This window comes from Monodon monoceros, unplaced genomic scaffold (genome assembly GCF_005190385.1).
Source record: "Monodon monoceros isolate NGI ecotype Baffin Bay Population unplaced genomic scaffold, NGI_Narwhal_1 Super_Scaffold_7, whole genome shotgun sequence".
Classification (NCBI taxonomy): Eukaryota; Metazoa; Chordata; class Mammalia; order Artiodactyla; family Monodontidae; genus Monodon; species Monodon monoceros.
The window spans coordinates 45,651,529-45,666,483 of NW_021703784.1; the positions used below are offsets into that span (position 1 = coordinate 45,651,529).

Sequence of the window (14,955 nt, forward strand, 5' to 3'; positions counted from 1 at the left end):
TAAGTATGTATTTAATCAAGTGAAAGATATCTTGTGAATTTTCTTTGCTGTGCTTCTTTCTAATCTTTCCTAGAAAAATGCTAAACAGATAACTACAGGCTAGGGAAAGGACTGTGCTAGCTGGCATGCAGTAAGAGCAACACGAACAACAGTAATGGCAGTAACATATACAGACTCCCTGTGAGTTGGCCACTGTTTTGATTTACATGTATTAACTCATTTAGTGCTGACAACACTTTGAGGTAAGTACAATCTTTATTTCTCAGTTTACAGATGAGGAAAGTGAGGTGCAGAGAGGTGAAATAGCTTGTTCAAAGTTATCCGTTGGTAAGTAGTAAGGCCAGGATTTGAACTTTGATAGTGGAGCTCCAGGCTGTACTTCACACCTCTGAACTATCCTGCCTCTAGTGACTTGCTGCCTTTCTTCACTCTGGTTCACCTAGCTTCACCTTTGGGCTCAGGCCCAGATCAAGTTTTCCCTAATTTCTCCTTTCAGGCCTCTTACAGCCACTTTGGCAAGTACTGCTTCCAAAGCCAGTGGAAAACATTGATAGACTTCCCTGCTTTTTCTATTGTAAAAAAGGCAAATTGAAGTCATGGAGTAAGATACAGATCTCTCCTGCTTTCAGGTGGTGAGGGAGGTGAACCTGAATCAACCTTGCTGTATTTCTCAGATTACTATCTCAGTATATGAAGAAACAAAATACCCAGAATTTACAGAGAATTTATTTGATCTACAAATCAAATGCGCCAAAGACATGAACAGAAAATTCACAAAACAAGAGGCAAATATCTTTATTTCAAAATCAACCTTAGCTAGATTCATTTTTGTTTTTTTTTCCTTGATATTGGCAAACTTTAAAAAGATTGATGTGACTGAAGCTGGAGATGGTAAGGATGTGAGGGGGGTGAGAGACAGTGAAAAGGTAGTGGGATTAATGGATTATAGATTCTGATAGAGCTGAAGTAATGCCGGATTGCAGTATGAGAAGGAATAAACAGGAAGGACAGGAGGTAGTGATCAGAATATGGGATTTTACAATTGAGAATGTGAAGAATTTCAATTTATTGATAATGACAAGGTCTAGGGCAACACAGTCCAATAAAAATATGTGCTGTGTATATAACTTAAAATTTCATAGTAGCCAGATTTAAAAAAGCAGGTAAAATTAATTTTAATGTATTTTATTTAATCCAATATATCCAAGAGTAACATTTCAACATGTAATCAAAAGGTTATTGAGATGTTTTATATTCTTTTTTACATAGTAAATCTTTAAAACTTAATGTGTATTTTATACTTACTACATATCTCAATTTAGACTACTCACATTTCAAATGCTCAGGAGGCACACATGGCTAATGACTACTATATTGGACAGCACAGGTCTAAAGTATGACCATGGGAATAAGTGGTAGGATAGAGAGACCAGGGTATTGGAAAGATCACCTATGTGAATACTAGAATCACCAAGAATGTTTTTCAGTCACCAAAAAGAACATGTTAGACCTACACGTAATGAGTCGGAAAGATCTCCAAGACATATATTGAAGGGAAAATTAATTTCCAGTATATGTATGGATAATACCATTTATTAAAAAAATATGTAAGTTACAAAAGAATACTACAAGGAAAAAGATGTGCTAACTTGATGATGGTTGCCTCTGGAGAATGGAGTAGAAATAGGATGGAGTGGGAGTGAAGGGGGACTTTCAAGTCACGCTCTATATACTTCTGGATCATTTGTATATCTCACAATAAGAAGGTATTCATGTACTTGTATAATTGTATAATAATAAATGTTTAAGAGTTAATATTAATACCATTGATCTTGTTATCTATTTGACTTGGTTTCCTCTCTTCCCCCAATTGCCTGCCCTTTCCTCAGAGTTTCAAGTATCATGGATTATTCTGAGAATACAAAGCTGGACGGCTTACTAACCATTTTTTTTTATTAGTAAAAGAGTGTGTGTATTTCATTTTGTTATATATGATGCTGTAAAGCACCTAATTAAGACTTCCATTTCTGTTTTGTGTTGCTTGGGGCCTCAGATGACCAAATCTTTAAATCTCAAGATGAATGTGATTAAGACAAGGAGAATGAGTTACGGGGTTCCATTCTGTGTCTTATTCTTTTCATCAGACAGCATTCATTTCCTCTCCTGTTTCCCTAACTAAACATGTAGCTCAAGAATGCTCTAGAAGACTTAAAGAAGCATGCTGTGATCTCTTTCTTTAGATTTTATGCTTCTTGAGGGCAGTGACTGAATTTTCGTACCCCTGGTGCCTATATTAATGCACTCAATAAATGTTCTTTAAATAGCACAGTGAAGGTAATTTGTCAATGATAAGAGCTAGTAAGTGTACTGAAGTGTACTGGATTCGAGTTTAGAGTAGAGGAATGGGCTGTTATGTTATTTCTATATTGCTTTCTTGTGAACTTTCAACTTCCCCTTCAAAATCTAGGACAAATGTCACTTTCTCCCCATAGCTTTCCCTTCTGCACAAGTAGTTAACAGCCACACCCTCAGTGTGCCCAAAGAATTATGTGTATATCTCTCAAACCCTCTCATGCTATGTGTTCACATTTCTAATTGTGAGTTCTTTCTGGATAAGGATGATTTCTTACTATATGTAACACAATGTCTGAGACCTAGCAGGTGCTCAATAAATGTTTGTGAATGAATACATACATAAATGTATAGATCAGACCTTGAGGCCTCAAATCCATTTCCACATACAATGACAAAACAGAGACGAAACCTACATTTATTTAATTACTGAATATTTATTGAGCACCTGCTATACACCAGGCAAAAGGAAAAGAAACAAATTGTCTATCCAGAATTACTTTTAACTCTTTCAGCAGTGCCTAAGTCCTCATCATAAAAAAGTCCATTATACTGATTTAGTATCCATTCATTCTTTGGTTAACCTTCATGTACAGTTTTCTCAAGTGTACTTTCAAATATTGCATAATGCTGTAGACCATGATATATTCCAAGGGCTGTCTGAAGTATAAGAGGAATCACCATTGCTTTTACCTCTGTTTGACAAAGCAGCAGCCAATAACGTAAAACCCTTCCTTTTGGTGGCAGTGGAACAGTATGATACCTAAAAACGAAAAAGGATTAATTACTTCCTCTGGAAGTAAATTCTATAAAAAATTCGTTGATGTCTCCTAAACTGATCATTTCTATTCTAGATCTTTCATGTAGATAGCAAAAAAGGTTAAAATTAGCTATTTGAAATATGAAACTATGATATTTTGATGAAAATGTGTCATTGGCAGCTAAAGAATAAGGAGAATTTATTAACATTAAAAAAAAAAGGGGGGGATTCCCTGGTGGTGCAGTGGTTAAGAATCCACCTGCCAATGCAGGGGACACAGGTTCAAGCCCTGGTCCTGGAAGGTCCCACATGTTGCGGAGCAACCAAGCTCGTGCGCCACAACTACTGAGCCTGCGCTCTGGAGCCCACGAGCCACAACTGCTGAGTCTGCGTACCACAACTACTGAAGCCTGTGTGCCTAGAGCCGGTGCTCTGCAACAAGAGAAGCCACCGCAATGAGAAGCCCATACGCACACCGCAACCAAGAGTAGCCCCTGCTTGCCTCAACTAGAGAAAACCCCCAAGCAGCCAAAAATAAATAAATTAAATAAATAAATTTAAAAAAAAAAGGGAAGAAAGGAAGAAACGGAACAAAAAGATGGACTTACTTGACTGCCAGACGTCCATTTTTAGAAAAAGCTAAAGCAATGGGATATAAAACACCACACACTATGCCAATCAGTGAACTTCTCAGAACACAATTTTCCCGGCTTATATTACCTGGAAAACAAAAGTAAATTTGATCTCCTTTTAAAACTCAGGATAAGAACTATTAAGAGTCTTGGGTCCTCATACAGTAGTTATTTGCATTGTCCTCAAGCATAGCAAAATAGTAGAAAGAATATTAGAAATTCAGTCTATGGCACAATAGACTAAATGTATCACATTTAAAAAATGCTTTTATTATACTTCACATAAAGATAAGTTACCTCTTACTTATATGGCTGTTGAAGAAGTAATTTCATAGTGAAGTATATTAAACTAGTAGACCAGATATCTGGATTCTAGGGTAGTACATTTATATTGTCTATGTGTCAGGCATGTGCTAGGGATACAGTATTACACAGAAGAGATCCAATCTCTGACCTTCAGGTCCGTTTACTAAGAAGGAAATACATTAGACAAATACTTAAACAAATAATCTTAAGTGTGCATATGCTTTGAAGGTAAAATGAATAGAGAATGTATCTAGAAACTTAACCTGAGGGAATCAGAGGTTTCCCTGGGGAAAAGGTATTTAAGCAGGGACCTGATGAACAGGGGTCAGAGGTTCCATCAATTACTAGTTGTGAAACTTAAGGTAAGGGGAGGAGGTAGGAAATAACATTAGAAGCCCATAATATGCCAGATACTATGTTAGACATTCAACACACAGTATCTTAATTCTTAAAACAATCCTGTGAGGTAAGTACTATTAGTCCTAATTCATAGATAAGACAACTGAGTCTCAGAGGTTAAATGACTTGCCCAGTGTCACAAAACTTAAGTGAAATATGTAGTATACCAAAGCCTCCTTTTTTCCCAGTATATCATGCTGCTTCTTAGTGTACTTGAACATGTCTCAAATTAGTTTCTTACCTGTAAAAAAAAGACACAATACTACTTGCCCTGGCTGATTAGGAGGATTGTTGTGGGGATGAAACAGGACAATATATGTGAAGGTACTTTGTTAGTGGTAAAGAAATACACAAATGTAAGGGACTATTATCAGCAGTAGCAACAGTATATGTTAATGAGTAATTTTACTTAGAAACACATTATATGTTAATGAATTTAAATTTACCTGAATACAAAGCATGTCTTACAAGAAGCTCACAAGAAACTATGGTAGACAAAAATGGAAGTGTAGTCAATGATGCATATGTCTTCAAAGCATCATGTTTAACCTTGAAGCAATGTCTGAAAATTAAGTTTGCCAATATTCCAGAGAAACCAGCTGTTGTTCCAAAGGTCACTGTTCCATATATATTTAAAGTCCTAATTGGAAAAACAAAGTGAAGAATTAAGTTCAACATAATATTCTTCTAATAGATATATCCTTTCCTGGGTTTGTTATTACATATTTACTCAACATCAAATGTTTCTTGAGCATTTACTATGCTCAATACTATACAAAGAAAGGTATTTTCTTTGTGCTGAGGGTGGGGCAGTGAATAAAGTGGAAAAAAAAAAGAAATTCTACCCCTCATAGAACTTGCATTCTAATGAGAGAACAATATAATTATCTTCCTGAGAATAGAGTGGTTCTAAGATGGAGCTCTTTTAAAGAGAGAATAAATTTTGGCCACAAATAAATATGAATATGTTCCAATGTAGCCAAATTTTATGAACTATCTAAATCCAAGAATATTGTTCTTTCTACTAAAAGAATTAATTTGCTTAAGGTCATTTGAAAAAAGTTTTTACATTTGGTTAGGCCTTCTAGAAAATAACTATTCTTAAGTAGTCCAGATATTTAAAATAATTTGTCTAGGATTTCCAAAACTTCATCCAAAGAAATTTGAAAGATCTAGTTTTTCTGACTCATACCTAAATCCAGAAATGTTTAAAGTCTAAGATCAACGTCCTTTGATTTTATTCTCGAGCTCTATTAACCTAAAAGTCAGAACGGTAATGTGAGACTATATGTACATCATGGAATCTGTATTCCCTTTTGCTGAGCTCAGCACTGTTATTGAGGTAATAAATTCTAAACTGAAATTAATTACAATATAAATAGCCCTCAAAATGGTGTTCTCCTACTTTTAATTAAAATATGTTTATTGCACAAATAACATTTCAACAATTTTAGAAACAAAACAATTTCAAGAGAGAAAAGAAATTATCCAGTCTCAGTATTCCAACAAACCACTATTTTCATCTGCTCATGTTTCCCTCCAGTTCTTTTTTTAAAATAAGCTTTCTTTATAACCAACTCAATAAAGTTAACAGGATCTTAGATACCTAGAAACAATGGCAATACAAAAGATCTGCAAATAAAGTTATTGACTTTCAGTCTAGGTGAGTTTCTTACTTTTCTTTTCTAAGATATTCAAATTTTTTTTCTATGATTTCGATGACCATTGGTTTTCTGAGTTTTGCATCTCCTAGAGAAGGACTGGACTGACCATATATGTATGTTGGCATCTTGATGTCCTGGAAAACACAAAAATCCAGAACCATAATAGCTAATGATGTTAATATTAAATCTTATAAATTCTACAGATTCAGATTAAAAAACATTTAGACTCTAGTAAAAGTGTCAAGTACTGTCATCTGCTTTCACACACTTTGTTAATGATTCAGTCACTATTTAGTGAGCTCTTATTATCTGTTAGATGATGGCTTTTTGATTCACATAACAACTTTGAGAAATTGGTAGGATAATGGTCATCTCTACCTTTATGGATGAGACAACAAGGTTCAGAGAGGCTGACTTGCCTGAGGACTTGTTGTAGAAGGATAATTTACTGAGATATTTTTTGTTTTCTTTACAGTTTTCCCTGAAGGTAGCCAGGCCCTTTGTAGTTCTCCATGCTCTAGCTTTTTCAGAGCTGAAAGTAAACAGTAGCTACTTGTTGACCACTATCTTTATCCTCTGTCTCATGAAAGCCTGAGCTTTTGGAGATTATGTTGACTTTCCTGGAGAGGTAGGAGAGAACAGGGATTGCCTTGGAGAATATCGAGAGAGAACATCAGAAAGAGGGACACATTCCAGCCTAGGAAGAGGCAGTGGATCATGGTTACCTTGGATTTTATAAGGTATATATATCCAGATCCCTACTGAGGCAGAAGTAGGGCCTTTGCTGGAAATTGCTATGCAGTATATCAGGGAGCCTGGACCTATGGCACTGGGCTCCAGGGTTGGAAAGTTCCTGTGTCCCAAGTGTGATGTATGAATAGTTGCTAATGTCAAGGGACCATGAGGTTTGGCCAGTAGCATCTTAACAGAAACCAGTAGTTGAAAAAAACAAAACAAAATTGGACCCTCAGAAAGGATCCCTTCTGAATATTTTGCTCTGGTAAGACTCTCAGATTTCTGTGAAACGTCTTAATATTTGTTACATCTTTTGCCATACTGGCATTATGGGATTCCAGATTAGCCAATGAATAGATTAAATCTATGCCTTTCACAATTTATATGATTCTCCATTTTAACAACATTTATGGTCAAGGGCATAGACTAATAAGTCTCAAATTTTAGGAGTCCTGGGCAAGAGAATCAGAAAGGGTTAAGCATAAAAGAGACTTAGTAAGATTCTCAACTTTTCATGTGCACAGGAATCACGAGTTTATCAGAAATGCAGTCTCTTGAGCTCCCTATTGAGATATCTGGATTCAACAGGAGTAAAGTCTAGAAATCTGCATTTTAATAACACCAAGTGATTCTGATGCTGGTAGTCAATGGACACATGTTGAACATCACTGTAATATTCATTTCCTGAATAAGTGATATGTTCCAACCCTAACTCTAACTAATGAAAGGCCAATTCATCCGTGGTATCAACATCCTGAAGGTACAGACTCTTTTGAATCTTCATATGGTATTAAACAATGAGTAATAATGGACGAGTTTCTTTCCTTGCATCATTGAAGAACTGTACTCAAGCCAGTTCTATCTTTTTCTTTAAAATATCTGAGGAGGACAGAAAAAAAAAGTAAAATATTTTATAAATTACAATTTTTCAAAGACTAGATTTAATCTTTTGCCTCTCTCTGACATCTAAATGGCAAATGGAAAAGACGAGATAGCAATATCTAAGGGAGATTCTATATCTAATCCCTCTAGTGTACATGAAGGCAGATGTCAGTAACATGACAATTAACCAGAAACTTGGGAGAACTTTTTGTTTTGCTGTCATCCAATTCACTGAAGTGCCTTATTCCTCACAAAGAAAACTTTCAGGCAACCCCTTGTATCAACCTCCTACCTCGTCTACACCTCAATATATAGGAAACACAGATATACAGGATTATGATCCCAAAATACTTAAACAGGACAGCAAATATTTATTGAGTGCATAGTTTTTGTAAGGCAGTTATTAAAGCAGAGAAATATACCGATAACTTCCTGATAGAATTTTTACAAGTACTGAATTTTAAAAATTTCTCTATAACTAACATTTTATCTAAAGTGTAACCAGTTCAAGGCCACTCAACTAGTCAGCACGATTACACCAGTAATATTTTATGGTTTTGTAGTGCTTTTATGTGTATTATTTCACTTGACCTTCAGAATTTTATTTAACATTCACTCATCATTTGCTCAGACATTCACCTGGTATTTGAAAGCCCCCCGGATAAGCAAGATGAAGTCATCTCCTCAGAACCCATAACCCAGGCAGAGGTCAGGACAAAATGGCAGGAAATTTAAAATGCAAACGCCCCGAGTGAAGAGAAAACAGACTACATCAATCAGGACTAACCTTTAGGTCTCCTACTTTCTCCCCACCTCTTTTCATAGCAACCAGGGATTTAATTGCGCCCTGCATGGACTTGGGAGCTGTTCTCTTCAGACTTCAAATCCCTTTTACGCGCATCATTTCAGAAGAGTGCGGCAGCACTTGAGGCTGCAGAAATCACCGCCCCTACCACCCTGGGTCTCCGCCTACCTTGGACGCTTCCCCAACTCCCACCGGCACCACACCTGCAGCCCTCCTGTCAGCTCCAGCCTCACGCCCGAGCGCCGCCATTTTGGCGACTCACGTGACTAGTGGTGGGCGGGGACCCAGAACTCCCGGGGCGGGAAGTGGTGCGGGCTCACGCCTCTAGCCCTCATCCCTGGCCCGCCCCGACCCAGTCAAAAGCCGCGCCCTCCATCCTGGCTGTGATTGGGCCCGGCGTCCAGAAACGGGAGCCGCTCATTGGCTTCCAGGAGGTCCAGACTCCCATGGGCCCGCCCCCCTGCCAGGCCCGTATTCCCTTTTCTTTAATTTGTTACCGTAGCTCCCTCTTCTCGCCTCCTGAGGGGAACGTGGGGCGGTCCGAGCGCAGGGATGTCGCTGCGCGTTTTCCTCTCCTCAGGGTACCTCCGTTAGCTGGGGCCGAGCTGCCCAGCCCCTTTCATTCCTTCAGGGTGCTTGCCCCTCTGGTATGGCCCGTGTGTTAAGGCTCCGGCTTCTCGGGCACCTCCTCCCTAGAGCCCCCAGCCGGCTGCCAGAGCAGCCCCGACTAGCCTCCTCCCCTCACAGCCGTCAGACTCCCCTTCTCAGTCTTTAGTCCCCTCATATTCTATCCTTTCTCCTCGCTTGGAAAGAGACCGGAGATAATTTTGCCCCCCACCTCCCCGAGAAGACCCCCTTACCAGCCGGTGTTTCGGGTTGGGGGGCCCAGCGAGGACGCCTGGCGCCCTTTTGTGCGCGTTCAGTGCCCAGCAGTATCTCCCAGACCAGCACCCCCCGACCCTCCGGTCTCCATGTCTTAGAGAAGCCAAAATCGAGAGTTATATAATTTCTAGTGCTGCTGTTTCTCCTGCCTGAGGAAACACTTCATCGCGTGGAGGGTGCAGGACATTTCTGTGCTCTTCTATATAAGAACGGGGTGTGGGCAGGGGTGGCCGGCGGTAGCAGAGAGATTTGTTTTTTCTGCAAAAGCAAGGTGGGTAGTTTGGAGAGAGACTGAGGGAAAAAGGGTGGATGTGGAAGCCAAGCGGCCGAACTCTCTCATTTAGGAAACCGCGAACTGTTTGCACAGCTTATGCTCACATGCCTAATACTACTACAGCGTCTCAGAAAACACCTTTGGGGGAAGGTTTGACTTGTCTCGAAGAGTCTCAGTGTTTTTCCTCGACGGATAGGGAGCTGCTTGGATGCGAAGAGACGGCATGATGTGAATGACTCCAGTGTGAAGAAATCTTCGCCAACTCATCCTGCATCAAGTGCCCATTGAGTAGCACTGTCACTTTAATGTCTCCATGCCAGGGGATTGCTTTCCTTCTTTTCAATCCTCTCGGTTAATACGTGGGAGGATCAGAATCAGAGGGGGCATTAAGGATCAAGCCTGAGGGGCTTGGAGGGCACAGAAGAAAAAAAAATGAAAGTGACAGCAAGCTGGATCCTGTCTTACTGAGGGGGTGAGATCCGGAACTTCTGGTCCAGTGAATAGAAAGGGGCCTTTCAGTCTGTTCTGCCCCAGAAAACTGTCCAAACTCACCCACCTTTTTAGAGACTAGAGTCAAAGAGGTTTTTAAAAGTATTTTTTGGGGGTGAGGGTTTTAAATTTTTCTCTAAAGAATTGAGGGTTTTTATCATCAACCAGTTCATCTTTGAATTTGATCATGTATTGAGTAATGAGACAGCTGTGTAAATTTGGTTTGTGCCTTAATTGAGTTAGTCATCGAACTCCAAAAATGCTGCTGCCTGAAGAGGAGTTTTAATAATGTTTTCTATGCTTACAATAATTTTCTTTTTAAACAGAATAAATGTTTTATAAACATTGAAAAACTCAAAAGCTATTTTTCTTTAAACTCCGTGGGCACTGTCAAGGTTGGTGGAAAAAATACATCATTTTTTCTTTATTTGAAAGAGAAGACAGCCTGGATTTCAAACAGTGAAGTGGTTTGCAACAGTTACCTGGCTCTTGGCCTCCATCCAGGTGGATCAAGTTGAGACCTGAAAAGAGATCTTGAATCCTGTATCAGTGGAAAGACCCAAGAATGCCAGTCAAGAAGAAAGGTGGGCTATGAGGCTTTCTATATATGTTTCTCCTGTTTCTTGGTTCTGCTATTTGCAGTTTAAATTGTAGTCCATTTGAGAGTAGAATTTTGCTTGGGATGTAGTTGTTGTAATGATGTCTTTTCTGTGGTACATCATTCAGTAATATTATTTTACTAAATGAAAACCAAGTAGGACTGTTGTATTATAGACATTTATGGTTTCCTAAATCAGGTGGTATAAATCACCATTTGTAATCAGCGTAAATTTGATACCACAGATTTGGGATTCTCTTTAGCTTGCTTTCTTAGCTTGTTAAAGGTTACTTTTACAGTCTTTAAAAAAGAAACCTGTACAGTGCAGCTCTTCCTCATGGATTTAATATTTATCAAGCAAATTACATAGTTGTAAAAGATAAAGTTGTTTGTAGTGAATGCAATTATAGATTTATTATTTATCTTTTATTAAAAATAGCTTTCATGTTTGGGTTTACTCTAGTGGAAACTTCACTTTTGTGATAAAGCACCACTTTGGTAACTGTTGTGCTTTTCCACATGTATACATTATCCAGTAACATGATTGGCAAATTCTGCAAGTGAGGTAAACACCTCACTCCCCACCCCCACTGATCAAGATCTGGGAGGTTCCTGAAGTATAGTTTATTATAGGTCACACCTTGGGATTCACTTTAGCCTAGATCTACCCCAGGTGAGCCTTGTTCACCTAAGGATCCTAGAGAAGCTGGTGTTTTTTGTTTTTTGACATTTTATAGAAGACCAGGTCAACTATAAAGGAGTTTTTAAAAGAGTTTTAAACTAAAATGTGTATCAATACCCTTGAACTCTACTGTAGTGGACTAGTATAGATCCAAATGTTGACCATTTATGTGAGTTGCTACAGTCTGAAACTAAAGCTTAGTGTGAAGGTTAAGGTGCAACCTAGCTCTGCCTGATGTTTAATCCTACCTGTGGATTTGGAAGGTGTATTGAGGAAACTTATAATCAGTGAGATTCTTTATCCAGCTGCTGTCTGTAGAGAAGGACAATGATATACAAAACCTCTGAAACACCTAGAAATGTCCCTTTGTATGCTGGAATTTAAGACTGGGCTTGTTTCCTTCTCCTGCTCTCCTCCATAATATCACTGAGAGAAGTAAACTCTCCTTGAGATTTTGGAGCGACACCTGTCCAGACCTGACACAATTGGTTTATTTGGAACAAGAATGATTTGGGGGAATGTAGCCAATAAAGGATACGTCTCTTTGAGTTATTTAGCTTGAGGTGTATTTTTATTCTTTCTACCATTTATTGTGCTCTAGTTAGTGTCCCTTTTGGACTTATTTTAAACTAGTAATTGAATTAAACACATTGTGTGTGTGTGTGTGTGTGTGTGTGTGTGTATGTATGTATGAGACGGAGACAGAGAAGAGGAAGAGGAAAGGGAGAGAGAAAGAGAGGGTTAAAAAGGTATCTGGGAAGGAGGAGGAAAGGCATTGATGTTCTAGATATAACTTAACTAAGGGTGAACTTAAGATGTCTAAACTCAACAGACTGAGATTTTTACAAAAGTTCCTACCTTTAAAGAAAGTTACAAATATTGCCGATACATTATTGAAAACCATACTTTATGAGAAATAATTTATTTCCTTCCCTGCTTCCTTCCTTCCTCTTCTTTCCTCCCTCCCTCCTTCCTCTTCTCTTATTCTTTACCAGTGGATTGATTGTAGTGGGTCAAATTTTTTAAGGAATCAACAAGGTCTAATTAGCAAAGTACAAAATTCTAATTAACAAGTACATATTTGGATATTACTAAAGTATATGCATTATGTAATTTACTTCATGAACTAATCTAGAGAAACAGCTTATCTTTTAAAAAATCTCTTAAAACTGTTAGTATTAAGATATATATTTTAAAATATTATAGACAACTAACCAAACAAGTTATGACATGTACATTATATTTTTAATTAGCTAAGCTTACTGTCTGTACTGTTTCTATAAGTAAAACAAATACTTTGAAGTATAACCTAGATTTATTCTGCAGAGAGCACAGTCCTCTATCATCCTGAATCTTTTTCTTTCTTTTTAATATTTGTGCTGCTTCTTTCGTATTTTTTTTTTTTTTTGCGGTACGTGGGCCTCTCACTGTTGTGGCCTCTCCCGTTGCGGAGCACAGGCTCCGGACCAGCGGCCATGGCTCATGGGCCCAGCCGCTCCGCGGCATATGGGATCTTCCCGGACCGGGGCATGAACCCGCGTCCCCTGCATTGGCAGGTGGACTCTAAACCACTGCGCCACCAGGGAAGCCCTCTTTTGTATTTTTTAAAAATTTATTTATTTATTTTTGGCTACGTTGGGTCTTCGTTGCTGCGCGTGGGCTTTCTCTAGTTGCGGCGAGCGGGGGCTACTCTCCGTTGCGGTGCACGGGCTTCTCATTGTGGTGGCTTCTCTTGTGGCGGAGCGTGGCCTCTAGGCTCGCAGGCTTCCGTAGTTGTGGCTCGTGAGCTCAGTAGTTGTTGCTCACGGGCTCTAGAGCGCAGGCTCAGTAGTTGTGGTGTACGGGCTTAGTTGCTCCATGGCATGTGGTATCTTCCTAGACCAGGGCTTGAACCTGTGTCCCCTACATTGGCAGGCGGATTCTTAACCACTGTGCTAACAGGGAAGTCCCTCTTTTTTCTTTCTTCATTGTTGCATGTGGTAGATAGGATGGAATCTAGGCTTTATGTAATTTTAAACAATAACTATCCTCATAGAGCCAAGTGTTTATTCATTGTTGAATATATTCTTATTACAATAAGAAATTTTCATAAGACATATTTCTCACTTGTTATATATTTTGTATGTTATTTTAAAAGTAGAGAGTAGTTTCTCTGATTGGTAACACGCAAGCATGGTAGGAAGTGGGAATGGGTGTGACATCTAAGTACCTTTTTTTTTTTTTTTTTTTGCTGCACTTCACGGCATGCAGAATCTTAGTTTCCTGAATAGAGATGGAACCCGGGCCCGCTGCAGTGGAAGCACAGAGTTGTAACCACTGGACCACCGGGAAAGTTCCCTAAGTACATTTTTAGGTGCTATTCTTGATTGTTCTTAGGTAAGCCAAAACTGCTATATTCCGTGCTATTTTGCTTTATGACATTACTTCCTACCTCTTCTACCTCATTCTCTTCACATTTTTATAGATCTCAGTTTTATCAACAGAACACTCATCATTTCTTCTTCAGAGATATTTTTCTCCCAACAGTCGCTTTTCATTCAGGATTCTCTTTTCTACAGTTGTAACTTGATTTGCTCCCAACTGAGCATTTGTGATATCTTTGACCTGTTTTAAATTCTGAAAATTCAGGGCCAGTCCAAGATAAGTTGTATCAGCATTCTCTGTTATGATGCAAGGTCATGATGTATAGTAAGGGGCTATTTCAACAGACTTGTGAATTGATCTGATTTCATGTTGGATTAATGCAAGAAATTAAAGTTAATGATAGTTGTGTTCTCCCCTGTGGTTTTTGCAGAAAGTTGCTGTTTTAGTGATAAAATATACTTCAACAGAATTTTTTAGTACATTGCAGTTTCTTTATTGAGCAGTTTTTTCTCTTTATTGTCATTAAATATGTGAAAAAATCAATGCTTTTAATACTTTGAGGTTGATGCTTATTTCATTTGTGTTTTAAAAAAATTGACCTATTCTGCTCTTCTTTTAAATTGGTATAGAAGTCTATCTGATGTTATTAATTTACATGACACTTTATTTCCTTTGAATTCTTCTGTTGCAACTATTTTTAGCCATATAATAGAGTATGTATACCATGTACTGAAACTTAAACAATCTTATTTTCATAATTCACATGTTTTGACATTGTTCTTTTTAAAGGAAGTTGAAGAATGTTGTGTGATTAGAATCCCAAGACATGATATTGCCATGTATCTTATGGACATTTGTGAAATTGAGATTGTTGTTTCCTGGGTTTACACTCTTTCCTTTTGGTTGACTGTATACTTCATAAAAGTGTCATTTCTGTTTTTCTTTTTTTCCCCACTCTCTGGAAGGGAACTTATAACTCTTATGTTTAATTTTTCCTCATTTAAAAATTTCTTTCATTATCTATTTCCTGCACTTTGTGGCTTACCTTCTTTTTTGTAGGATCTCACTAGTTTATATTTGCCTTTCATTATCTAAGCATCAGAGCATACTCTCTATCTCTAGCTTTTCTTC

At 38.3% G+C, this 14,955-nt stretch overlaps 2 protein-coding genes across 3 annotated transcripts in view; one reads left to right on the forward strand and one right to left on the reverse strand.

The window, feature by feature from the left end:
- Positions 1–1,265: 1,265 nt before the first annotated feature.
- Positions 1,266–8,784, reverse strand: TMEM126B (transmembrane protein 126B). 2 transcript variants are annotated; one of them, XM_029206921.1, is made up of 5 exons: positions 8,704–8,784; positions 6,126–6,247; positions 4,896–5,089; positions 3,721–3,832; positions 1,266–3,115 (listed from the first exon to the last, which is right to left on the reverse strand). In XM_029206921.1, exons 1-5 carry the CDS (start codon positions 8,782–8,784, stop codon positions 2,932–2,934), a joined length of 693 nt encoding a protein of 230 aa, XP_029062754.1. In that variant the 3' UTR covers positions 1,266–2,931. The 2 variants fall into 2 exon arrangements, with proteins under 2 accessions (XP_029062754.1, XP_029062755.1); XM_029206922.1 differs by lacking the exon at positions 8,704–8,784 and adding an exon at positions 8,518–8,524.
- Positions 8,785–10,019: 1,235 nt separating this feature from the next.
- The window catches only part of DLG2 (discs large MAGUK scaffold protein 2), a 2,046,181-nt gene continuing 2,041,245 nt past the window's right edge, over positions 10,020–14,955 (forward strand). The window contains exons 1-2 of the mRNA XM_029208176.1: positions 10,020–10,163; positions 10,618–10,776. The gene's annotated coding sequence lies outside the window, so the exon portion shown is untranslated. The remainder of the gene's footprint in view (positions 10,164–10,617; positions 10,777–14,955) is intronic.

Coding starts and splice junctions, on each gene's coding strand:
- TMEM126B (XM_029206921.1), bottom strand. CDS start 8,784: ATGGCGGCGCTCGGGCGTGAGGCTGGAGCTGACAGGAGGGCTGCAGGT. Junction 5,090..6,125: donor GAATATCTTAGAAAAGAAAA/GTAAGAAACTCA, acceptor TTTTCCAATTAG/GACTTTAAATATATATGGAA. Junction 3,116..3,720: donor AATGGACGTCTGGCAGTCAA/GTAAGTCCATCT, acceptor TTTCGTTTTTAG/GTATCATACTGTTCCACTGC.